This window comes from Bombyx mandarina, chromosome 10, assembly GCF_030267445.1.
Source record: "Bombyx mandarina strain Sakado chromosome 10, ASM3026744v2".
Taxonomy (NCBI): Eukaryota; Metazoa; Arthropoda; class Insecta; order Lepidoptera; family Bombycidae; genus Bombyx; species Bombyx mandarina.
The window spans coordinates 2,033,591-2,061,461 of NC_143217.1; the positions used below are offsets into that span (position 1 = coordinate 2,033,591).

Sequence of the window (27,871 nt, forward strand, 5' to 3'; positions counted from 1 at the left end):
TTACAATTTAACATTTTATTGTAAAAATAATCCGGTAAAAACTTCACAACACTAAATTTAAAGCGAAACAATTTGACTAATTGTTTAAAAACAAACAAAAAAATTAAGAAACTCTACACAACAGCACGCGATAAATTAATTTGAAATTCAAAAGTTCCCACCTGCCTACGGACTACAAGTGATATAGTTTTCCAAATCATTAAATTATTGGCTGGCAAAGTCCTCTGCTCTGCTCCGAGTCCTGCTGAAGTCACAACCCTATCGATTGACCGTCAAATACGAAACGTGAATAGAAATTGGTTAAATCAAGGGATGTAAAAGGCTATTTGGTGACATATATCTTTGCAATCAAAGGTGCGTTGAATTTTTCATTAGAATCAACAGTTCGAGAATTTTTTCTAATGATATTTTTACCAATTTTTTATTTATCGCATAGATGGGTGGTGAGCTCACAGCCCACCTGGTGTTAAGTGGTTACCGGAGTCCATAGACGTCTACAACGTAAATGTCGCCACCCACCTTGAGCTAAGGTCTCATAGTTACAACGGCTGCCCCACCCTTCAAACCGAAACGCATTACTCCTTCACGGCAGAAACAGGCAGGGTGGTGGTACCTACCCGCGCGGACTCACAAGACGTCCTACCACCAGTAGTTACGCAAATTATAATTTTGCGAGTTTCATTTTTATTACATTAGAAAAATTGGTACCCGCCTGCGGGGTTCGAACACCGTTGCATCGCTTCGACACGAATGCACCGGACGTCTTATCCCTTAGGCCACACGACGACTTATCAAACGGATCTGGTAAATTTCCAAAATGTTGTTTAACCCAAATAGCCTTTTCACTCCTCGATGTGTATTTAACTGTCGTCGCTGTCCGAGACGGTTGAGCTGGTCATGCGGATGACCGGGTTCTGGGCGGAGTCGTTGGAGTCGCACTCCACCATGAGAATATCGTCTGGACTCTCGTTGCGATCCGAATTGCTCTCCGTGTACGTGCCGGTGGGCGACTTGTCCTCTATCACGGCTTTAAGATACGATTCGCGGTCCAAGATGTTGGTGTCGCGCGCGAGAGCCAACACGTCCAGCGACATCATGCTCTTTGACTTCTCGGTCTTGCTGATGGGCGGGTTCGTGTGCTCGTAGACCGCCTCCCGACTCGCCGATTTGACCCTGTCGAGATTCGTGTCCGGTTTCCAGGAGTCGCTGGGCGGGTGAGCGTTTTTAGCTACGTTGGTGCTGGTCGAGGGCGCTGATAAGTTTTGAGGGGTACTGGCGGTGAATTTAGATCTCTTTTGTTGGTTGTTCTCCTTCATCATCAGGAGTTGGTCCAGTTTATTTATGGTCTCGTTTAGCTCCAATGCCCACGCGTCATCGGTCTCCACAGCCTTGTCGATTGGCTTCAATGCTAGCTCGCGGACCCTCAAGCGCAGCTCCTGGAGGCTAGAATCTTCATCTTCTAACTTGATTTCGTCGTGTATTGGATCCCGTTCGGCTCCCACTCCGGGCTCACGAGGTCCCACAGGTATGCTGTCCTTCCCCGGCGGATACTCGCCGCGGCGTCTGTGGATCTCTTCAGAGATTTCCTCTAGAGCCTTCAACGACTTCGAGTACCGGAATTTCGCGTCCGCTATTAGCCGCTGAAGTTTCTCGATTTTCTCGTTTTGCGTCTGCAGCTGTTCGTCGCACAACTTCTTCTCTTCAAAGTAATGCCGCGACTTGATTATGTTCCGTTTTAGATTCTCCTCCAACTGCGTTACCTGGACACCAAACGATTAAGTTTTTAGATTTAGTTTGATACGAGCACGGAACATTATATTGTAGCCACTACAACCAGAGTCAAATTGGTTAATACCTTCTTCTCGGCTGCGATATAAGCGGCCGCCTTCTTTTGGTGTTCGCGGCCGCTTTCCGCTTTTCGTTTCTCGGCATCCATAACCTGAACATTACATGATTTTATTTTGACGTCTCATCATAACACTAGTACTCTCATATCTTTATTGCTAAAATGGGTGGACGAGGTCACGGCTCGCGTGGTATTAAATGGTTACCGGAGCCCATAGACATTTACAACGTAAATGCCGTCATGCATCTTGAGAGATGAGTTCCAACTCTTAGTTTTTCAGTATATCGGCTGCACCCTTCAAACCGAAACGCATTGCTGCTTCAAACCAGAATCAGGCAGGGTGGTGGTACACATATCCGTGCGAATTCACAAGATGTCCTACCACCAATAATATTATTATAATAAAACCTTTTTTGCGTTTCACTAATCTTTCTTTTTTATTGCTTAGATGGGTGGACGAGCTCACAGCCCATCTGGTGTTAAGTGGTTACTGGAGCCCATAGACATCTATAACATAAATGCGCCACCCACCTTGAGATATAAGTTCTAAGGTCTCAGTATAGTTACAACGGCTGCCCCACCCTTCAAACCGAAACGCATCACTGCGTCACTCCAAAAACAGGCAGGGGTGATGGTACCTACCCGTGCGGACTCACAAAACGTACCACCACCTGTTAAATATTATTATAATCAAATATTTTCAAACGTTCCACTATCGCACTGTTCGTTTAGTGACATATCATTAAGATCACGCGATGTCGGTATACCTTGATGATGGCATGATTGAGGACCTCTTGCCAATTACTGTCGAACTGCCACTCGTCTTGTTTGCTCACGAACCTTTGTTCAGCTAAGGTCACGGTCTCCTTAGCCGCCGCGTGGAGTTCTGTTGATAAAATTAATAAGAGCGAATATTAACATATTGTTTCTGCAAATGAAGGCATACAGTCTACCTGATGGTGAGATGTTCCGTCGCTTATGGACGTCATCAATAACAGAGGCAAGTCCGCCGCTGTGCGCGCTACTGCGCGCGCCTCATTCGAAGAAGGACATGTCATAGTGTCATATGATACTGTGGCGGGAAAATCCTTTAAAACACGGGCACGGGCATTTTCACACAACGTTTTCTAGCCTCTAAGGTAAGCTTAATGCTTGTGTTATGGGTGCCAGATTACGGATATACTACATATACGTATTACTTTTTGTTGTAAATATATACATTATAATAAATAGAAAACACCCAGATGCAGTACAAATTACTGTGTTCATCACACAAATAGTTATCCTGTGCGGGGATCGAACCCATCACCTCGAACAGGATAGTATGTGCCAATAAAAATGTCTGTAACGAGCCTGTGGAAGAACGCAGTGGCTCTAGGTATTACGGATGAACACTCCCCACTCCTCATGGAACATACGGTACAAGCTGGTGGTAGGATGTCTTGTGAGTCCGCACTGGTAGGTACCACAGCCCGCCTATTTCTACTGTGAATCAGTAATCCGTTTCGATTTGAAGGGCGGATCTCATGTTTTAGGATGGGTGGCGGCATTTACGTTTACGATATCTATGGGCTCCGGTAACCACTTAGCCCCAAATGCGGCGTGAGGTCGTCCAAATATCCAAGAAATAAAAAAATAATATTATAAAGAGGAAAGATTTGTTTGTTTGTTTGTATTGAATAGGCTCCGAAACTACTAAAGCGATTTGAAAAATTCTTTCACTGTTTGGAAGCTACACAATTCCCGAGTGACATAGGCTATAATCTATTTGAAAAAATTATGTATACTTACTAAAACTCCAATAATGTAACCCAAGGTGTAAAAAAAATACCTAAAATATTCTTTACATCGCGTGCCCTGCGAAAACTATTGATGATAGAATAAAATAATGTACTACGACTTTGTAGAACACATTATCATTGACAAAAAGTGTCGCGGGCCGCTAGTAAAAAAATAAAGAAAAAACATATACATATATGTAAATTTTTCACAGAACAAACAATGTAAAACAATTTACATTATAACGCTTCAAGATAAATATACATAATGTAAATATTTTAGTATTTCGATTACCCGTTAAACAAAGCTACAAGGTGAACTGATAAGCTTTCCGCGTTCGGTACAAAAACTTTATCTAATCAAAATATATATAACACATGTTTGTCTGTTTACATTATCATCGTTCGATGTTTGCACTTGCGTTTATAGTAATGACTGCGGGGTGTATGCTGGTATATACAAGTGTACGATAAAAGTCTTAAAGTATTATAAATAATAACTTCAAATTTTCGTAAATTATTACAAATTTCAGTTAACTTTTACGCGATCGAGAAGTTAAAAAACTCACACTAAGCACACTGGTGAAGTTAAGCATTTAATTTAGACCACAGATACTATATAATATGGTTACGCCGGTAAGAGTAACGTCATCTATCGCCGAATAGTCGAACGAATATCAAAAGATCTCATAGCACCTAGAACGCTCGAGACGTACAACGCCATCTATTGTCAGATAGCGGAAACACAGTGCTAGAAATTTGTGAAATATGATGTGTGTATCGGCTATAAAATCATTGCAGGGATGGCACTCAGTTAGTCAGTAATCGGAACTACTCGAAGCGAAACAGCGAACGGATCATCTGAAGCGAAGCCGAAGAAACGAATTGAGGGTTTTAAAGTGATTGTTGAGTGTTTTAAATGTTCTAAGTGCAAACACAGTGTTAACTTGTACTTTGGTGGAATATTTTTATTTATCCCCAACCCCAGCGCGTAACAATATTAATGCCACCACTCGTTTTGAAGTCGCCGTGGCTTGAAGGATAAAACGCCTGGTAACGAGTACAGGGCGAACTGACTATGCCGGTGTTCAAATCTCGCAAAAGTCAATATGTGTACTTAATATAATATGTTCTTAAACGGCTGCCTCAACGAAGGAATAACATCGTATAAGAAAAATCAAATCCGCAAATATTATAGTTTGTGTAACAACTTGTGAACCCGAATGATAGGCATTGGTCATGTGATGTCCATAGGCTCTGGAAACCCTTAACACCAGGCGAGCTGTCTTTACCTATGCAGTAAAACAAAACCAACTACAACATGAAATCAGCGTCTCTATCATATTGCAAGCGACGCTACCCGGCACTTTTTTTTCCCTACCTATGCTGATAGCCTTGAGAGGCTATTTCAGCTTCACCCAACGTGTGTAGGTGAGCTCAAACCGGAGTGTTGCTAACACTGACCCTAGCAAGAGTAGTGCTTCGCAGAATCTACCACCGGATCGGAAACGCGACCCACTGAGAAGATCCGGCGAGAAATTCAGTGGGCTAGTACCCGGCACGCTTTGCTTATTAAGATCGATAGCACGCAAACATTGGTCTCACAACACTACCTACGACAAATAAAATAAGTCCTAATAACATTTAAATGTAATAAATGGCACGAGCTGCAAGTCTGCCGGTGTAACAAAACAACCCAATAAAACATAGCTATACGTTGAAGAGATTAAAAAGAATCCGCGAATCGAGTTATTCCATGCTTACTGAAATTCATAATTTCCAGGGCAAAATAAGCACTGAACATTGCACAATCGAAAGGATGACCGTCAGATTGGAAGAAAATCTTACCTTCGCAATGGAAATAACTATTCTTTACTATCTAGCTATTTTGAAGGAACATTATCTGTATACGTATTTATTTTTAGTGCATTCATTGTGCTTCATGTAACTTTGAGAAGCAATTTATTGTATCTAATAATTAGTAGTTATTAAGAGATATATATACACTTCAACCTACGTACTTTTCTTGCCCAATCCTTTTTTTGCCTCGAACAAAACGCTTTGAACGATAAGACTAAGCCTATTATACTTTAGTATTATTATGTTTGTAATTTACTAATTTTGATATACAAGTAAACTCTTATAGTGTAATAATAAACTCATCGATAAACAGTTTCCTGTGTTTGCGTGCAATGGAACAGGGTTGTGGACTTTTTGGCGGGAACGCGAGGAGTGAAGTTGTGTGATTTGTTTTATTTTGTCTATTTAATGTTTCTTCAGGTTTAAATGTGTAATAACGGCGGTTTATTAACTGTTTACTATCTACGAAAGTGCACAAATGTGGGAAAATGAAACAAAGCCACTGGACGTAACTTATCGGGATCCTCCAAATAGTCCACTGAAAAAATCTCAGTAAATGACCACCATTTTATTAAGAATATATTTCATCCCGTATTATCTCATTTCATTTAATTTCACTCCATATTAACATTTTTCATAAAAAATAAGAATATAAATTAAACTAAGACATGACCTAAAGGTCTTAGTTACCAGGTCATAAAATCCCTTTAAAAACACGGTTGTTTTGCTGTTTAACTGGATACGTTGTAATGAAGCACGGTGGAAGTTGCGACAGAATTTCCAAATACATAGTAAAAAACGAGGTAAAAGTTATTAAAAAGAAAAGGAGCAGTAAAGTAAGGAAAGCTGACCCCACCACCATGTGGGATACATAGCTGGGAAGAGAGTGATAGCAAAAAACGTCATCAACCCATTGCGAAAATAGTTACCTACGTATAAAAGTATTATGTATAAACTGTATATAAATAAATATATAAATTAGTGTTAAGTCCCAAGAAATTAAATGGGTGATATTAGTGTAAGTGAATTCATCATATGAAATCAAACCCGCAAAATTATAATTTGCGTACTTACTGGTGGCAGGACCTCTTTTGAGTCCGCCAAGGTCCACCCCGCCTATTTCTGCCGTGAAGCAGCAATGCATTTCGGTTTGAAGGGTGGAGTAGTCGTTGTAACTATGCCCTTAGAACTTATATCTCAAGGTGGGTGGCGCATGTAGATGTTTATGGGCTCCAGTAACCACTTGACAACCAGGTAGGCTGTGAGCTAGTCCACATATCTTTGCAATAGATAAAAAAAAAATTGAACTTTAATTAAGTTTATCCCATACAAATAACTGAAGATTTTTTTTTTGTCTTGATATTTCTTCCAAATTTTAAACTTTAAATAACTCTCGTGTAAAGTTGCAAATATGTCTCTGAAACCAAATAGCCTTATGCCATATAGCCCAACCCCTCGATGTGATTATTCGACCAAATACAGATCACAGCGTACACGCCAGCGTCTTTCATTACTGCCCCATCAATGAAAACGCAAACACGGGCCCGCTTCGCGACAAAATTAAACAGGATATTTCTTTAATTTCACTAAATCACTACGAGGTCATAGCCGATTTAAATCCCTTAACATTCTATTATACTGAATACTGTACGTAAAACTGATCGCCATTCATTCATTTATGATTATCTATAGCATCGATACATACCACATGACCTTCACAACCTATCGTGAACCATAAAATATTAACAGAATAAATATGTACTATGATGTTTGTAGCGTGATATCATCACGTTGGTTAATCGCTAAAGTTCACCGTTGACACGCATTAGCAAATTAAAACAAATTGAGCTATTAAATTACATGTAGGCGGAATGAATGCGAGTTGTGTTGCTGAAATCTAAAATCGAAAAAAAAAGAAGAAAAAAACAAACAATCGTTGTTTATGTTTGTTTGTTAGTGTTGCCTTATCTTTTCGCTTCGTTTATCTATAATAATATGAATAATAATAAAATCACACATGTCTTTCACACAGATTTCGATTATTACAGGTAGATAAAAAAATAAAACAAAAAAAGAGGCAAAAAGATGCTGTCCAAAGTGGATGCACCAAACTGGGGCCGATTTTCAGTCACCCCTTCGGTTTATTTGATTGAGAGCTAAATATTTCTTCTCAATATTTTACCGAAATCGGTTGGCGTGATATTGAGTTATTGAGTTGTTCAACTATTTGTCGCGCACCTACTTAATGCAAATTTAAGACTTATATGGTTTTCTCATTCATGGATACCATTATCAGAACTGGACTACATTGTAATGGGACCACATGGGGAGCGCCTGCTTTTTAATAAAAAAAGAATCGTCAAAACAGATTCACCCAGTCAAAAGTTATGAGATAACAAACATAAAAAAAAAACATACAGTCGAAGTGAGAACCTCCTGCTTTTTTGAAGTCGGTTAAATAAAAAAAACAAGCGCACGTGAATTTCAACATTTATAATGTAGTTTTAGATATCGCAGAGCCATATCGAGAAACGTATAATGAACGATTCTGTTACACATATACGTGCGAAGAATCTTTCCACACAGATCACTAATTGCGCGCACCAGTTAAATAAAAGTATAAAAATATACGACCAGTTTCTCCTAAACTTCTAAATATTTACTTTTGGGAGAACCCTTCTAGTATCCGTGTATCGTCCTTAATTATCTATAATCTTCGTATTCACAAGTACCTACCGTCGTAGTCGCCTATCGATAATGTATTACATAAAATATTAACGTGTGTTGAAGGACGAACCTTGACCGCTCCGCCGTGCCGCGCCGCGCGTAACGCAGGAAGTCTCTGTCCACTGATACAACGCTAATGGAATTATTCACAGTACGCGTCCGCAGACACGATATTAATATATAAAATACCTTTTAACGTAATTAATATGAAACGGACAGTAATAACGAAAATGTAGTATTAAAAACAGAATATGTTTTTTTATGTTTCCTTAAGGTACGTTAATGGCTGTTACACATTAGTGCGGACGATGCTGCGAAGCAGTAGTTTGTATGGTATTTTTGGACGAGCATACGGTCCACGTTATGGTGAGCAGTCACGATGGTCCACGGGCATCACTAGCGATATAGCCAAACTGCTACTTGCTACTGAGGAGTCCTTTAGAAGCTCGTTTGAGAGACATGTCATAACTATCAGGACACACCTTGAATAAGTGGCAAGAATAACCACCGGATATGCGTCGAAAAACGCTGCTGGGATGAACTCTGTTCCGGTGACATTTGGTTCGATGCTAAAAACGAGATGACAAAACCACCTCGAATAATTCCTCACAGAACACCTCGACAGAGCAATAATTCCTCAAGTTGGGGCGACGGTATTCACTTTATGATATTCATGGGTTTCGGTAATCACTTAACACCAGTCGAGCCGTGACCTCGTACATTCACCTAGTGTAGTAATAAAAAACGAGGTGTAAATTACTAAATGACTATTATATACATATATAAAATGACAATTATATACAATAGGTACCCTGGGAATACGTTTGTGTAAATAATTATAAGTATACATACCAAATATGTAATTATTTCGTCAAACATTTTATTTACATTCCATTACTCATTGTTTGTGCCTCAGTTTTTTTTTTGTAAACGTCAGAAATGTAATTGAAGAATTATAATTTTTCAATTTCGATTTTAATAAATACTTTAAGCCTTAAAGCGTATATCTTAAAGTTGAAGGTTGCGCTTGATTTAAAAGAAACGGTAAGTGTACTTTGTCCTTTTATAACTGAAAATTAAATTACATTTTAAATTTAAAAAAATAATAATTTTATAAACTGCTAGAACATATTTTTATAAGACGTTATAAGGATAAAACGCATTTTCTTAAAATTTGTAGTTGAGTCTTCAATTCTAAAGATGCGATCGACTATCGATATGGTATAATCGAATTAATATAACCTGTGTTAACTCTTCAGTTTACGAGTGGGCTCGCAACCGTCGCCTATGACCTTTAAACTTGTTTTTTTTTAAATATTTCCAAACATAATTCTTTGCTTTTCAAATACTTTTCTAAAATAGATTCCAACGTCATTTTTCCGTTTGTGAAGCTTCCAACGTATTGAGCGCTTCCGTTAAAACATTTTGTTTTGAGATTAAAACGTATAAAATTATTGTTATAATTTTTTATGTCAATAACGTTATTTATATATAGAATATCTTCCGCCGAGCTGGGGTCAATGTTCGGGAGACCGCCAGTGTCAATATTGTTCGGAAAAGTTCCGAACAGTAAGGTAAAGGTAAGGTAAGGTTCGAAAGGTAAATTCCATTGAAAATGACAAAACCACGAATTAGTTTTTTTTGTGAAATATCATCAATTCTGTAATAGCTGACGCTATAAATGAAATCTTACCGTTTTTCTTCTAACCTTGTTTCTTATAATACATTAATTGAAAAATATTATGTGTATCGGGTTTATTTAGTTGGTAAGTTTGTTCTCAACAATAAAGAGAGACTTAGATAATAATTTCAAACAAGATAACACGAAATAAATATGATTTCAAAATGAATAATTTCATATGTTTTTAGCAAAGCACGCAATTTAACACAATTCGAGTTACTGAGGCTTCCTAAAACCATGGAGGTTAAAAAAAATTAGTTTGATAATTTTTGTTTACCGTTCACTTTAGATTAGTAGTAATCGAAAATAATTCATTTTGACTTCAGCGGCGTTTTTTTGCAATAGAAACGAATCTCGAATTTGTTCTTCAGAGATAAACTCTATTACGTACCTACTGCTATAAGTACGTAACATAACAATCTGCATTAGCTTTGTAATGACAGCTGACTATTCACTGTCTGTAATCAAAATTTACTTACCAGATCCAGAACTTACGCTTCAAGGTGTGTGGCAGCATTTTAGTTTTGTTGATGTCTACGGGCACCGGTAACCAATTAACAGTGTGCTTATTGTGAGTTTTTTAACGTTCTCGATAGCGGAAAAGTTAACTAAATTTTTTATGCAGTAGGAACAGCGCCTCTAGCGACTAACGCAGGCAAACGTTCCAACTTAATACAAAGTACAATGCCCAAAAGTGGGCCAACTTTATGTCAAAACTATTTGTACTTGAAAAACTATGCCTTATTTTTTCACGTTGTTTAGTTTATGTATCAACACTTCTGTCACCCTGGTATTGTTTTACAAAAAAATAAATTACCTATTTGATAACATTCCAAAACTGAGTGCCATAGTTTTTAAATTCGCCAATAGGCAAAGGGCTTAGCCCATACAGCCTTATAGTAAACCTATACGCTGCCAAACGAAAGAGTTGACTGTGACTTGAACAACAAATTAAAAAAAAATTGCTAATGGTTATAATTCACAGACTTTTAGTTTATTTTTGTTCAATTAAATATTTATATATTGTAATAATAATTATTACTTAAAACCATGAATTATTTAAAAATTTTGAATATTAATGATTCCATTAGTAAAAATCTCAATGGCCTACCATTACCCTATTCTTATTATAATATATGATCAGAGTTTTGGCAGCAACCCGAGTGAAGGGTCACTTGAAGTTTTATTGTAATGTTTTTTTAATAGTTTATTGTGATGTATAATATATGAATTGGGTGTTGTTTTGTGTATTAAACGTCAATAATCGTTGTTCACGATTATTGAGGCATTGGAATAAAGCTGTGGCTAACATAGCAGTGACTGTTTTTTCTTTCAAGATTAAAGGTCTGCGGAAATTCACGCTCACTCAATGTGCTATTCATCGATTTGACGTCAAAACTCCCAAAAAGCAATAAAAACAGATAGACCGGCTTTTTATTGACATAAAAAAATATAACTACGACAGACTAGGCTGTACAGGCTACGCTCTTTGCCTGCTTATTGGCGAATTTAGAAACAACAACAACAATATCGTTGCCGGCTTCCAGATTTTCATTTCATTTTATTATTATTATGAGGATATAATAATAATAAAATATACGTAAGGGCTTATTTCTAGCAACATTAACTACAATTAACTTATTCAATACTGTAAATAATGATGAGACCGATTATTGATTTCGAAGAAAACAATTAACAACTTAATTTTCGCTGCAGAAAAAAACAGATTTCTGTTAAACCTAGGTGAGAATATAAAAATCTTTTCTGAATATGAAGTGATATTTCTTTGTCTATCAAAATTAAGAAAAACCATCATCACAAGACAACTTTTTTAGGGGCCCAAACGCCCATAGAAAATGGGCATTTATTGAGTTAACTCTCACGCTATCGAGAACGTTAAAAAGCTCGTACTAAGCACACTGATACTGCTTTGCTTTGCGCGATAATAATAATAATAATAAAATAACGAATCTTTGCTCGATGTGGGAATAGATCCCTAACCACTACTGCACTAGGTACCGTGTCAGTCTATCGAGAACATAAAAAAACTCGCACTAAGCACACTTGTCGGCCGTGAGTTCGTACGTCCACCTGAGGAATAAAACATTTGGACTGATTGTACTGACCGCTAGCTCTTTGAAATTGGACTGCTGCTTTTTGACACTCGGAGCGTGCTGCAACCGCCTGTCCCAGGGCATCGTAGTACGGCCTCGACTTATCTACGCAGGTGCCGAGTCTCCTCGTGAGAGCCTGAAGGCGGCGGGACGTCTCGTTCAGCAGTAGATGGAATGTCTTCATCGACTCCTAATTAAAAAAAAGCGGTAAATTTATTTAGTAAGCAATTTCATCGGCACGTTCGGTCTTTCTGTGCTTATTTCCACAAATTTTACAAAAATTGCTAAAGGCAAAAACCAATGCTAGAATGGTCACTTATAAATGTTATTAACTTATTAAAAACGTTTAGATGCGCCCGCTAAGACACGTCCGTACAGGTCAATACCTAATACAATCAAACTACACAATAGTCGATATTTTGATGCTACGCAATAATAGAGTCGATCTATCGACGGTTCGCGCTCTAAGGCTTAAGGTCTTTTTTTTTATTTATTGCTTAGATGGGTGGACGAGCTCACAGCCCACCTGGTGTCTAGTGGTTACTGGAGCCCATATACATACACAACGTAAATGCGCCACACACCTTGAGATATAAGTTCTAAGGTCTCAAGTACAGTTACAACGGCTGCCCCACCCTTCAAACCGAAACGCATTACTGCTTCACGGCAGAAATAGGCAGGGTGGTGGTACCCGCCCGCGCGGACTCACAAAAGGTCCTACCACCAGTAATTACGCAAATTATAATTTTGCGGGCTTCATTTTTATTAAACGATGTTATTCCTTCACCGTGGAAATCAATCGTGAACATTTGTTGAGTACGTATTTCATTAGAAAAATTGGTACCCGCCTGCGGGATTCGAACACCGGTGCATCGCTCAACACGAATGCATCGGACGTCTTATCCGTTAGGCCACGACGACTACTAAAACTAACCTATCCTAAGTATTTCCCAACATGTGTCATTCTTGAAATGAGTATTCCGAATTATTTTTAGAGTAAGGTAGTTAGTTACTTCGTTCGACATTGATATTGATGAACAAATCTAACCAAATATCGTGTACATATGTTTGGCAATTTAATTTTGTACTTAGATAATGTTAAATTAATCGATAGCTTAATGAGATATTTTACGCTGTTTTGTCTGATCGACACGAAAAATCACAACGCCGATCTAAATCAGTGACATACGCAACGAATATCCTCTTACGATAATTAAAAAGTTCAAAGTTCAAAATGGACGTTCGCCTTGATAGCCGTTCAATTTGTTTCAATAAACAAAAGCGCGACGGTCTTTGTTGTTAAACTGGGGCGACTGCAATTGACCTAATCTATCGGAAACGAGGAGCGCGTTGTAAACTCACACCGCGCTTTAGACCCCTCCGAATGCACACGAGAACGATTTATATTCAGCGCGGTGATATTAGAGGAAATGCCTCATAAATAATTATGGATATGCAGTGTGTATGTGAACTGCTCATACTAAGGCAGATTGGTTAACGGTACCCAACCTTTTGTGGGGGGCGCGTTTACGTTGTAGATGTCTATGGGCTATAGTAACCACTTTTTTTTTATTGCCCTTGTAGGCAGACGAGCATACGATCCACCCGATCCACCTGATGGTGAGTGGTTACCGTCGCTCATGGACTTCAGCAATGCTAGGGGCAGAGCCAAGTTGCTGCCTACCGCTACCTAACACCAGGTTGGCTGTGAGATCGTCCACCCATCTAAGTAATAAAAAATAAAAAAAAACTCAGTTTGGATATCGTTTTACTACAAACCGTTATCTGTGCTACAAACGTAGGTATAATATAAATATATGCTGATACAAATTACTCAGATACAAATAATTATGTTGTTTCTACTTGTATGTTAACAATAAATAAATAAAAAATAAAAATAGCATGTAAACGTTAATTTTAAGAAACTACTGTTAGCTTACTATCATGACAGGACATGCTTCAAGGCCATACTGCTTATTTCTGCAGCGAAAGACCTATTTCGTTCTTAATTGAAAGCCAAAAAACCAATTCTACACCTGCAATTGAGACGTGAATCTTGTATTTGTCTCAAAGTGGTAATATTGGCCAGATATGATACACAGACCAATAAAAATGGTTTTCTAAAAAAGAATTCGCAGAAACGTCATTTTCATAAACCGTTATAGTAATAAAATCAATAATTAATTTCGTTTTTAAGCTATCTAATTGCAACTATGACATATCCTTCTTTAAAGGAGGCTCGTGGAGAGTATTAAGCGGTAGGCAGCGGCTTGGCTCTGCCCCTGGCATTGCTGGAGTCCATGGGCGACGGTAAGCACTCACAATCAGGTGGGCCGTATGCTCGTCTGCCTACAAGGGCAATAAAAAAAAACTAAGAGTATGATTAAAAATTTAATTATATTTAAGACCGAGCAAAAAAACTATAGAAATTGTATACGAAACAGTGACGGATAGGACCAGCCAGAGCGTTTTAGTAAAGTAGGTACTCCTAATAACGTATTTTCTAAGGTTTCTCAAACGACAAAAGGCCAGTCAACGAGTTACACGAAGAAGCCTTTCTTACTACGGTACTAGGTACCTACAGTTGAGCCGTGAACATGTGGAACACACATAACTGGAATGCCTTTCATCTTGTTTGTTACGCAACCGGTATAACTCAGCAGTTCACAGACTATTGTTCGCTTTGTGTCATTCAAGCCTCCGTGTTTTTCTTTACTGGTAAATGTCATATTGTACTGGCCACAAATAACGTCTGTATTCATGATGAATGACAAATGAGAGCAGAGTTTTTCGGAGTTTGCGATGACTTATGATAAAAGATTGTTTATTTGTTGTTGATTGTTATTGTCGTACCGCGGATGACACCGCGGGGCGAAGCTAGTCTAATAAAAGTAAACCTAAGTTACTCCTTATATCATCAGCTACCTATCAGTGAAAGTTTCGTCAAAATCGGTCCAGCCGTTCCAGAAATTAGCCGGAACAAACAGACAGACAGACAAAAAATGTAAAAAACCTTATTTTGGTGTATGTACCGTACATATATTCCCATACATGTAGTAAAAAGCGGTTATTTCAATATTACAAACAGACACTCCAATTTTATTTATATGTACAGATGTGTATTTGAACCTTAGAATCGCGGATGGATCGTATTATAGATGTTAATATACCTGAGTATCGATTCGAATTTGTCTTATATTTCAACTAGCGACCCGCCCTCGCTTCGCTTCTGAAACTAATTTATTATTGATTTCTCGACTATTTAATGGATGTTATTATACACATAAACCTTCCTCTTCAATCACTCTATCTTTTAAAAAAAACGCATCAAAATCCGTTGCCTAGTTTTAAAGATTTAAGCATACATAGGGACAGAGAAAGCGACTTTGTTTTATACTATGTAGTGATTACTGGATTTTTTTAGCTGTTCAGATAATGAGGGATAACGATACATTACGTTTCGCCACGCGCCCCTCTCAATTTAAATGTGGCCTCCATTTATATGACCTTTGCAAAACGGTAGACAAATAATTTACGATGAAATTTAAGAATAAATAGGGAAATCAGTAAAGAGTAACAATGATAACGAAATAAGATAAAACATTTATCGAAATTGATAAGTCCGGGAAGAATTGTTATCTGAAACGTTTCAGACGAATTACGACAGATAAATAAGACTATTGCCCTATAATAATAGTTAGACATTTTATCAGTTGTATATGGAATATGGAATTGCTCATATTGATAATATGGAATCCGTGGTTTTAGACTGCCACAGAACGCAGGTACATCGGATCTTATTGTCAGTAATGCTCAGAATCGACGCTAACATTATCCCTTTGCACTCGAGAGGTGAGTATCGCTCTCCGCATGATTTAATTACAAACGACAAAAAAACGATACGAACCGATATCAAGAACACAAACAAGAATTCACATCTTTTCATCAAATAAACTAACACTAGTGGTCCCGCAGTAGTCGAAATTCGACTATAATTAATTGAAATTATAAGTTTGGACATTATTAAGGTAATATTGTCAAAGACTATTTGAGTCGACTATTATCAAAGGCGGCAATCTGACTTTTGGACAATGATTGGTAAATCAGAAAAACGAATTATTGACTTTGTATTCCATTGGCAGTCACAAAACTCTTCGGAACGACATCTTAGATAAATAACAGGATAACTATTAACCTTTATTTAATGCAGGTTTTGAACCGTATTCTTTGAAGGAGACGATTATATTCAAATAAATCTGTATTGACATATCAATAAATTTTTTTTGTCCAAATGCATAGATTGCCGCCTTTGATAATAGACGACTCATATACTTCTTAATTCATAGATTTCGCCAAGACCACACTATAGACAAATCATATTAAAGAGAAACATTATTAATCTATTCTCAATTTGACCACAAACTTTAATAAAATAGGTTTGACAATAAACAATGAGTATATATTATTATTATATGTGTAATGATTTTTTTATTGATTTGATTTTTAAGGAAATATTAGCATTCTGCACTCCTTCTCTATATTCTCGATAAGTGTAGGAAATTTCATACTCCTCCGTCCGCGCAATTTTCGTAAAAAGGTGTACAAAGTTTTTGCTTTACGTATTATTATAAACTAACATAAATAGTTTACATGGCGCATCGAATTTTCCCATCAAACACAGTGGTGAGCGAGAATCATCTTTTCTTTTTCCTACCTATTCGGTGGTAGCCTGAGAGGCTATTTCAGCTACGCCTTGACGGGTAGGTGAGCTCACGGGCTTAAGCTGAGAGAATTTGCTAACACTAGCCCTAGCAAGAGCAGTGCTTCGCAGAACCTCCGGATCGGAATCGCGACCCACTGAGAAGATCCGGCGAGATACGCAGTAGGCTGTGTCTATGGGCAGAGAATCATCTCTCGTGTTTAGGTATTACATAATGAGGTAAGCAAGACTCACCTCTCGAGTTGAAAGGGTTAATATTATCACGTACACTAGATCGTGCCAAAGTGGATGCATTAAAGCTAATAAAAGGCTATTTTCGACTTCCAACATGAGCATAACAACTTGTTTTACTGTCATTCGTGTTTATAATTAAATACCTTAAAAGAGCGTTATGAGAAATTAGCATGATTGTTTTTGAAACTAAATTAATTTCGCGATTTATTAAAATTCATAGTTATTTCGAGTTCGATTTAGGGGTTTCGTTTCATTTCCATTTTGATATCCATTGACGTTATTACGTTCGTCGGAACTAATGCGCATTTATTTCCTCATTAATACCGAAAATGTTTACATCTACATTTTATGATTACTACCACTGATCCAAGTCTGAATTTACGGACTGTGTAGTTCACTGCTAAATCTAGAAAGTTCTAGCTTAAGAGTAGCTTAATTCTGGTAGACCTTTATTTCTTCAATTAAGGCTTAAAGCACGGTGTTGCCACGGAAAAGTATAAGGAAATATAAAAAAAGTATTGCCAGTATCCCTAAATGGTAGGTACTACTACCATGCCTCAGACCATTACACAATTATCATACAACAAATACATAATATAATATAGCGATGAGTTGTAGGTACCTATATGAGTGGTAAACGTATGTGCTAATAGAGATAATTGTGTTCAAATTACGTGAATAGGTTTTGACGGCTCTTTACGTCAGCTAATTATTAACTACTGAATCTATGGCGTATGTGTTGGTATTAGGATTCCTGTTCCTGAAACGCGTGACTGCTCCGCGACAGAGATAGACAGTATTTTATCAATTAGGTTTCATTTTAAATTTCTTCTTCTTCTTCTTCTTCTAGGTAATTTGGCTCCAACGCCTTTGGCATTGATTTTGCCAATGTCAAAGTATTTACAAAAATGACAGATGCTTAGAGAGGGAAAAAATTACTAAATCTAAATACAAATAAATTTGGTCGGTTTTTCCATACGCGAATCTGTGGTTTTAAGAACAGCACAAACAAATATATGTTAGACTAACTACGTTAGAGATAAATATTATTAGCAGATAAAAATTTACACAGAATATTTACATGTTTAGAATAGACTAAAGTTAATAAACAATTAATATTAATAGGCCGGGGAATGTCATTGGGAAGGATATCATAAAGAGGGGATACGATATTGGGGCAGTCGAAGAAAATGTGATCCAGGGTACCCTCATCTAATCCACACTCACAAAGAGAATGGTCACGGACTCTAATTTTGGCAAGAAAAACAGGGGAGCAAACATGGCCAAGTCTAAGACGGATTATAGCGGAAACAATTTTTTTAGGAAGATGGCAGTGGGAGGAAAACCAAGGCTTAGAGGGCAGGGTCGGTTGCAAGTTACCATAATGCTTACCTACTGACTGACGAGAAATCTGCCAGCTTTCATTCCAAGATTGAAGCATATCAGATTTTGCCAGAGAATGTAAATCTCGAGGAAAAATTTTGTTATACTTGTTACAGCCCATAACAACAGCCTCCTTGGCACAGGAGTCAGCAAGCTCATTCCCACAAATTCCGCTATGACTTGGGATCCAGACGAGAGTGACATCAAGTCCGGAGCAGTGACATTGAAACAGAGTTTCTTAAATTTTTAATATAATTTCAAAATTGACTTTTGAATGCGATGGAAATTTAGTTATGTCTTGAAGACAGCTTAAGGAGTCCGAAAAAATTACCGATTTACTTAGACCGCGGGTTTTAATAAAAAGAGCTGCTTCTAAAAGAGCAACAGCTTCACCAGAGTACACAGAGGAAGTCTGAGGGAGTTTGTATTTTAAGGAGATTTTAAACTTGGGGATCCATACCGCAGCACCTACAGGACCATTTTGGGATAGTTTAGATGCATCAGTGAATAGGTGATAATGATTAGGCCATTGTAGTTGTACTATGTTCTGAAATTGTAAATTTGCTCCTGGGGAGTCTTTATGGATCCCAATATTCAAGAAGGTAGTGGGACGAAATAAAAGACAGTCAAAAGAGAAAAGAAAGAGGGGGAATTTATCATATTGAGAAATTGGAGAAGCTAAATTTTGCAGTTTCTTATACGAGTTGACAAGAGGAGGTACAGATTTATGACGCCAGTATCTAGAGGTTTCAGTCAGTTGAGCTAGTTGAGAAAGTAGAGCTAAAAGGGGGTGGTTTGAGAGAGAAATTACTTTGTAGAAAAATCTATCAGCTAGAAACTGTCTACGCAAGGCTAAAGGAGGTTCAAAACATTCAACTTGTAGGGCATTTATAGGGGAAGATTTCATGGCGCCAGAGATGATTCTGAGGCATTTTGATTGAATACGATTTAGTTTTGTAAGTGCCATTTTATTACAAGGCTCCAAAACAAAGCAACCATAGTCAAAGTGACTTCTAATTAGAGCATTATAAAGAAGCTTCTGGCTGTAAGGATGTGAACCCCACCTAACACCGGAGAGTGCGCGTAGAACATTGATGCTCTTCTCAACTTTATTGCAGATATAGTTTAAATGGTGAACACCGGAGAGTTTAGAATCCAAGAGAATGCCCAAAAACTTAACTTTACTCAAGACTGGAATAAATTGGTTACAAATTTCAATATTTATTTCAGGGATAACTCTCTTACGGGAGAAAGCGACCGCAGAACATTTAGGGATGGACAGGGATAAGCAGTGATCATTCAACCAAGAATTCAGATTAAACAAAGCAGAATTTAGACAATTACAAGCTTGTGAGAAAGAATTAGATATGGTATAGAGGGCAATATCGTCAGCATATTGAAGGATACGGCAAAAACGGTTCACAGTAGTATCTAAAATAGCAGTGTAAATATTATAAAGCAGAGGACTGAGAACAGAACCCTGAGGCAGACCTTTCCAGGTCCGATGAGAAGAATTTTCACCTAAGATGCGAACTACAGGGTGGCCCATAAGTCCTTTGAAAAGTAAAATTTGAATAAAACGAACAGGGCGCGCGTGAGCGGTGCAGGGGAAGCGGGGGGAGTAACTTCGGTTTCTGGGAATTTAGTCGCGATGGAGCGTTTTACCGGAGCGGACCGTGCGTTTTGTGTGCGCGAGTTTTATAAAAACGACAATTCAGCAACCGTTGCGCGGCGTAAATTTCGAGAACACAAAGGTTTACACAATTTTGACGACACTCCAACTCTTCAAACGATTAAGAACTGGGTTGCTAAGTTCGAGGAGACCGGTTCGACGTTAGATAAACCGCGGTTGGGTCGCCCAAGGACGTCACGTACGGAACAAAACATAGACACAGTGACACAGTCTATTCGCGAAAATCCGACACAGTCAACTCGTAAGCGCGCCAGAGCATTAAACGTATCCAGGACATCGTTACAACGGATTTTGAAGAAAGATTTACATATGCACCCTTACAAAATTCAGTTGGTTCAAGAATTAAAGGAAACTGACGGTATTCAAAGACAAAATTATGCGAATGAAATGTTGAATCGGTTTACTTCCTTCAATAACATAATGTTCTCTGACGAGGCTCATTTCCATCTTAACGGGCATGTTAGTAAACAAAATTGCCGCTATTGGAGCCCCATCAATCCAAAACTTAAGCATCAGAAGCCCTCACATGGTCCGAAAGTGACTGTTTGGGCCGCTATGTCAGCCCATGGTATCCTAGGGCCTTACTTCTTTGAGGATGGCAGAGGGCAGTTACTGTTACGTCGGAGCGATATGTGGCTATGATCGAAGAGTTTTTCATACCAGAATTGCAAAACTTTTCAGGCTTTAATGCCAGGACGTGGTTTCAACAGGATGGGGCCACTTCTCACACCTCTAACACTGCTATGCCCGTTATCCGTCAACTTTTTCCTGGCAAAGTTATCTCTAAGAGAGGAGACATTTCCTGGCCTCCACGTAGTCCAGATCTGACCCCGATGGATTTTTTTTTGTGGGGCTACCTTAAGGCTAAAGTATACGACACAAACCCGCGGTCAATTGAGGCCCTAAAAGAAAACATCCGCAGAGAAATGACAAGCATTTCAGCAGTGACGTGCCGCGCAGTCATCGACAATTTTAGACGTCGTTTGCAAGAGTGCCGTGATCGCAACGGATTACATTTAGGAGATGTTATTTTCAAAAAATAATTCCCGTTTTTTAAGCTTTTTATGTAAATAAAAATTTAATTCATAATGTAATTAGTTTTATTTTAATAATTTTTTTTTCATATCAAAGGACTTATGGGCCACCCGTATAATAGATCTGTCATAAAACAAATTGAAGAATTTTAAATTTAAATTAGGTTTAAACGGCCGTCTGGTGTAGTGGTAAGTGACATGGTCACTACACAAGGGGTCGCGGGTTCGAATCCCGCCAAGGGAAGATATTTGTATGATAAATATAAATGTCTATTCCAGGGTTATGGATGTATATTAAATATACGTATGTGTATAATAAAAATCTTACATTTATTTCCGTTATCTGGTACCTGTAACACAAGTTCTTTACGAACTTATCACGGGACCAGTTAACGTGGCGTGATTGTTAGTAAATATTTATATTTATATTTTATTTTGGCACCATTAGTCTTAATTAAAATAAAAGTACTCGAGTGGAGACCTCGTACTGGACGTTGTAGCTTGGGGAGACCACCAATGAGGTGGACCGACGACCTGGTCAAAATAGCTGGCAGGGACCGGATGCGAAAGGCAAGAGACCGAAAAGAATGGAATTCATTTGAAGAGACCTACATTCAGCATTGGGTAGACACCGGTAGAAGAAGAGAAAGTCGTCGTGACCTAACGGATAAGACGTCCGGTGCATTCGTGTTGAGCGATGCACCGGGGTTCGAATGCCGCAGGCGGGTACCAATTTTTCTAATGAAATACGTACTCAACAAATGTTCACGATTGATATCCACGGTGAAGGAACAACATCGTGTAATAAAAATGAAACCCGCAAAATTATAATTTGCGTAATTACTGGTGGTAGGACCTCTTGTGAGTCCGCACAGGTAGGTACCACCACTCTGCCTATTTCTGCCGTGAAGCAGTAATGCGTTTCGGTTTGAAGGGTGGGGCAGCCGTTGTAACTATAATTGAGACCTTAGAACTTATATCTCAAGGTGGGTGGCGCATTTACGTTGTAGATGTCTATGGGCTCCAGTAACCACTTAACACCAGGTGGGCTGTGAGCTCGTCCGCTCATCTAAGCAATAAATAAAAAAAAAGACTATAAAATAACGTGACACACACTCACATCAAGCTCCAGTTCGAGTTTGTTAATTTCGTCGGTGGCGGCGTTCAACTTCTCTAGTTCGACCTGAAAATTCGTAAACAACTTTAGACAATCGCACGGAACACGAACATTGTATTCCCAAACGTACGGCAACAGCAAACTACATGTAGAGACGGGAAACATCCGTAACATACTAAAATATCAGCGCACAAGAAAATCTTTATCTAACTGTCGATAACATAAAATCGATAATTTTATCTAAGAGTACCTTATTAGGATCGTTTCCTGTCCCTAACATATTGACGAAGCAATAAGTTAAAAGATTTTACTTACTTCGTTCTTCCGTCTTTATATTGACTAAAAGATAATTAATTATGAAAAAAAAAAACTTCTAAAATTTACATTTTCATAACTTTTTATTCCAATTACGAAACATAGGTACAAGTTATTACATTTTATAGTTAATGATACATGCCATAAATTTATCGATACAAAAATAATTTTTCATGCGTCTCGAAATTAGCTTTTTTTACAATTAAATTTCATTATACAATTTTTGCTATTGAATCTCATAACATTATAATTATTATTATTATTTAGAATAATAGTCTGTCGTTCATAAGGTTTTTTTTTTCTTGAGTGTAATAATTACATTTTTCATAAGAATTTTATGTGAAGATCTTTAAAGAAGTGGTACATGTTAAAAATTAAAAATCATAAATTAAAAAAAAATGTAACGAAACTAAATAATACTTAAATTAAATAGTTTAAAGAGATTAATTAAGAAAAAAAAATGGAATGATTTACTTTATTTAAGGTACTAGAGTTGGCTGTTGATTTACGATTGGCTTTGCAAAATTGATTATAAAGTAGAAGAAATAATCATAGCATTATTGTCGGAAGCTAGTTTAAAACAAAATCCTTTGCAGAATTTTGTTTTGTGTTTTTTTGTCACGCACTAATTAAAACTGACTTTATTATCTCTGTTTTTCTCTATACAAACATAACAAATATTATTTTTATTGCTTTCTTTGTTTTTTTTTTTTTTTTCAAACCAAAATTTGTATGAGGAAACTGTACATAGTAATAAACAACACAATTTTAAACGAAATGTGAATTACTGTCGATATAACAAGACACGAAAGTAATCTTTAACATGAGTTATCATGATAATTTGCATGAGAAGTGCTGATTACAAAAACAAATGTATTGTGAAACAAAAAAAACAAACATTAAATGCAGTATATAATCACATTACTTATGTGACTGTCTGATGATATAAAAATAAAAAAAGAGATTCAGTGAATCATAAAATGAGTAAATATTTTGAAGTTTTACAGTCAAAAAACATCAGTTAAAATTACTCAAATCTAAAAAAAAAAACTATTCCATTTAGAGAATATATTATTAACAAAAATTACAATTATCAACCAAAAAACATGTTGTACTATGTTTAATCATAACTTCAAATCCTTATTAGAAAAATTTACTTATAAAATTTGTGGCCTTTGAATTATTGAAACAATAGACCATAAATAAAGTACATTATTAGACTATATGTAAATAACATTATACAGTACAATAATAATTAATTAATCAATAATAATGAGTGAGTGAATAAATATTTAAGGGTATCAAATAAATTTATGCTCATAAAAATAGTAAGTATTACATTAAAAATTTATATTTAAGGAAAACTATTATATACTTTAAATATTTTATATTGTTAATATTGGCTTAAGTTAATGCTTTAAAGCTGTCACCTTTTGGGGTTTGTTTTAAAATTATCACTGTTTAACAATTGCTAGAATGGCTATCTACATTCTAGCTATTTTTAAGCAAAATCTGGAAGCAAACTGTTCTGCATTTGTGAATCTGCTAATTTAATTGATATAAATTTAAATTGAATGATAAAATTTCAGATTTAATTTTTTTCATGGATGGACATGGACATTTCATGTGCAAGAAACAATAAATTAATACATAGTGTAAACTTTACTTTTAATAGGTATATTTTATACAATGGCACAATCGCTATTTGATAATTTGGTAGTACCTGCTCCAATGTAACATGTCATTCTCACACACATACAAGTAATACAACATTGACTTTACAAATTAATCATTTTACATCGAAAAATTGACATATTTCATTTTATGATACGTATGTAACTCATTTTGGACAGGAAACAAGTCCTATAAGGTACCAAAAACCAAAGTTCTATAAAATAAAGATCTACATAACTCATACACACGTGGATATATGACAACGAGAATTACATATACAAAAGCACACGCTCATGTCGAAATTGGACCAATTAGTTCATTTCGCTATCACAAATATATTTCCCAGACACGAAGCGACGTTTCACGAGAGACAAGCGGTACCCACCACCAATCAGTTCAAACTCTATCCCAGAGAGGGTGGCGCCTTCGCAATTAAACTGAGATGAGAGAGTGGCCTTGCTAGAGGGTCCCTTGTTCAGCTCGAAGCGCGCCCGCAGCGATCCTACGCCACGATCCTCTGAATGTTGCGACAACTCGGTAAAACGCCATAACGCTTGTTCAGTTTCTTCATTCCAAATGTTTTTAGGCATTGCAATTACATTTTTAACAGAGCCATTCACAGGAACACACACAGACACATTCAAAAGTGGTGATGGAGGACTCATTGCATGCATATTGTACTTATAATCTACTTTCAGATCTGTGTGGTCCTTCTCACATTTCCAATAAGAAACCAGCTGAAATGGACATGAGGATGCTCCAGTTTTTGGTCTAATCTGATATTTTAATATATCTACATTGAAGTACTGTGCGGTGGGATTTTTTTCTGACTGTCGCTTCAATAATGAGGTCAAAGCAGGCATATTGAAATCTACAACAGTGGTATCACGTGTAGATGTTGATTGATTGATGGTAACCAACTGTTTATTTGGAAGTACTGTTTCTAATCTATGTATGTTTTTTAGTCTAAAACAAAGTTTTGCAGGGTTTGGATTGTTAGCAAGCACACCAACAATACCAGTGGGGAAAGAAAGCATCATGTCTCCAGACATCTTTACTTGACATTTTGATTCTTCTGTACCACGGAAATATGAATGAATTATTTCATGGAACGCAACTGCCAACGGTATAGTATCCGCCATGCCGATTGTAAGTGGGGAAGGACCACGGGAGCCTGTAGAACCTGCAGTTCGAAATTCTCCATCAGACCTTCTTGATGGTGGACGTGGGAGAGAAATAGTAGATATTGTTGGGGTGGATGTCCGAATATTGGATTGACTCATTTCACCTACTTCTGAGAATAAATCACCAACTTCAGTATTAGAAATGGGTGTGGGACTCTCAAACACATGTGACTGATTTCCTTGTAAAGGTGCATAAGGATTAGACACATTAGCTTGAGGTGATGTGGGATTACTGACAGTTGGGCTCGGGAAGAAGTCCAGGCCAACTAGGTCATTGCTTGCTTTGCTTGTATTCACATTAGAACCCCGACGTGTTGTGCCAATTTTGTACAAGGAGATATTTTCTACGGTAGCTCTGAGCTCATCTACACTAGCAGACATTGGAGCACTACCATTGGTTATAGGTTTAATCTCAACATGAATTTTCTGCTCCCTTTCCTCTTCAGAGTCAGAATCACTAGAAGAGTATACACTGCCTTTCTCTTCTTTTGGTCTTATACAAAAACCCTCCTCATCTACTTCAGGTGAATTTATCAGATCCTCCTTAATTGGTGTTTCCTCTTGTTTTTCCTCAAAATCAGACTTGTCAGCTGTTGAGTTCATAGAGTTATCATCCTTTTTCTTTTTAGATTTTTTTTGTTTTGGCTTAGTTCTTTTGCTACGTAAGAACCATTTGGACTCCCTCAAGGTGGTTCGACCCATGTTGTCCTCTTTATCTGGAGCTACCGGAATAGCTGGAGTTCCACTTGGGCTGGAAGGGGCAGAGCATGGTGCAGCACCTTCAATGTTGACAGTGGGTTCATCTTTGCTTTGGAAATTGGGAGTGAATAGATTAAGGAGTGAAGTAGTCCTCCTTGATGTTTTAGTAGCAAAAGATGGCTCTTTTTTGGGAGCTTTTCCTGGCTGCGTAGGTTTGTGAGAGCCATTAGAGACTGTAGATATCTGATCGGCTTCTGATATAGAGTTGTTAGCTGAACCGGGTTTTGGTAAAGTTGGGGGCAGCTCAACGAGAACTGCTTTTTCTATGGAAGTATATTTTTCTATCAAGAACTGTTCTAATAGTTTTTCAACAGTCAACTCTAGACACTGGTGCTTAAAGTCCCGATGCACCTGTCCCATCATATCGTGATTGTTTTGAATTATATCAGCATAAACATTAACAAACTGTTTCATTTGTTTTAAGTGTGCCTCCTCCACATCTTGAAAGTGCTTACATGTTTGAGACATTTTCTTTTCAAAATCTTGTTTTACAAGATTATACTTTTCAGCAAGCTGCCAATAGTCTTCATGTAATTTCTTCAATTTAACCTCAGCCTTTTCGAGGTCTTTAGCAGATGCATTATCCTTTCGGAGTTTTTCAAATTCAGCAGATTTTGTAGTATATACATCTTTTGCTTTCTGAAGTGCCTGTTTAGTATTTTGTATCAGTAATACTACTTCTAAAGTACTAGATTCAGAGTCTTTGACAGCCTTATGTTTTTTATGTAATTCATCAGCATATCTCGCCACATCTTTGACCAATTCACCCACCTTCTGGAACATGTGCTGATGTAAATTAGATAGTTTCTCAGCTGAGCATTTGAGAACGCTCCAGAAGGGCGCGAATGTACCCTGTGCGCAGTTACCGTTCGCTTGTTTTGCTAGTTTAGCTAATGATTTTGAATTAGTCTCCTCAATATTGGACCTTTCCCTTAGATATTCGGAGAGCTCTTTACTTGCTATAAGTCCGTATTTCATGTTTTGATATAATATATCATATCCATTATGCTCGTTGGCGAAATAATCTACAAAGTTAACACTCATGTTTGCAGTTGCGAGATGCTACCGTTACAACTCAGAACATTATATTGTCACGCACTGACCTGGATCCTAGGGTCGAGCTCAGTATCGCCGTTGTCATCGGCTGGGATCGTGAAAGAGGATTCCTCCATTGCACTGCCTATGACTGCGAAGCCACCTAATCGTTTAAATTACATCACCGCACAATAGCGTGAAGCGTCACCTTCAAACACTTTCAACATGACAAACTAGTTATTGAAATTTAAATTCACAACAAAATTTAAGAAATGTTTTAAAATAAAAAAAACACAAGTTAACGGGTAAGTCGGGTAATGTTACGTGCTTTGTAACAAAATAAATAATAAAATAATTTCCTTGTGCAAGATGACGTCCTCCACCGTGACGTCGTATCACAACAATAGACAATCTCATACATTTTTTTCGATTTCTGCCCAGGTAGGTAGGTACTTGGTTAAGTTTTAAATGTCATGCCACCGTCCGATATGTAGCTGCTTCCCTCTTCAATACTGATATTGTAAAAGAATGCACGAACAATATACCAAGGCTCCAAAAGTTTACAGGATCTAATAAATTTAATGAAAAGCATTTTAACGCAACTTGACAACATCCTTTGATAAAAAAAATATAAATTGCAAATTGAATAATGAAGATATTTTGTCAAAATTAAAAATTATCAAAGGTATGTGCTCAGTATTATCTTATTGGCAGATA

The 27,871-nt window shown here is 37.3% G+C and overlaps 2 protein-coding genes across 3 annotated transcripts; both read right to left on the reverse strand.

The window, feature by feature from the left end:
* On the reverse strand, nucleotides 1-27,560 carry LOC114244341 (SH3 domain-binding protein 5 homolog). 2 transcript variants are annotated; one of them, XM_028176100.2, is made up of 6 exons: nucleotides 27,223-27,560; nucleotides 22,191-22,253; nucleotides 12,019-12,196; nucleotides 2,614-2,732; nucleotides 1,856-1,939; nucleotides 1-1,760 (listed from the first exon to the last, which is right to left on the reverse strand). In XM_028176100.2, the coding sequence occupies exons 1-6, from the start codon at nucleotides 27,289-27,291 to the stop codon at nucleotides 861-863; spliced, it is 1,413 nt and encodes a 470-aa protein (XP_028031901.1). In that variant the 5' UTR covers nucleotides 27,292-27,560; the 3' UTR covers nucleotides 1-860. The 2 variants fall into 2 exon arrangements, with proteins under 2 accessions (XP_028031901.1, XP_089586254.1); XM_089730128.1 differs by lacking the exon at nucleotides 27,223-27,560 and having other exon boundaries at nucleotides 22,191-22,484.
* On the reverse strand, nucleotides 22,567-27,225 carry LOC114244340 (F-BAR domain only protein 2). The gene has a single exon (XM_028176099.2). It carries the CDS (start codon nucleotides 27,161-27,163, stop codon nucleotides 24,488-24,490), a length of 2,676 nt encoding a protein of 891 aa, XP_028031900.1. The 5' UTR covers nucleotides 27,164-27,225; the 3' UTR covers nucleotides 22,567-24,487.
* Nucleotides 27,561-27,871: the final 311 nt, after the last annotated feature.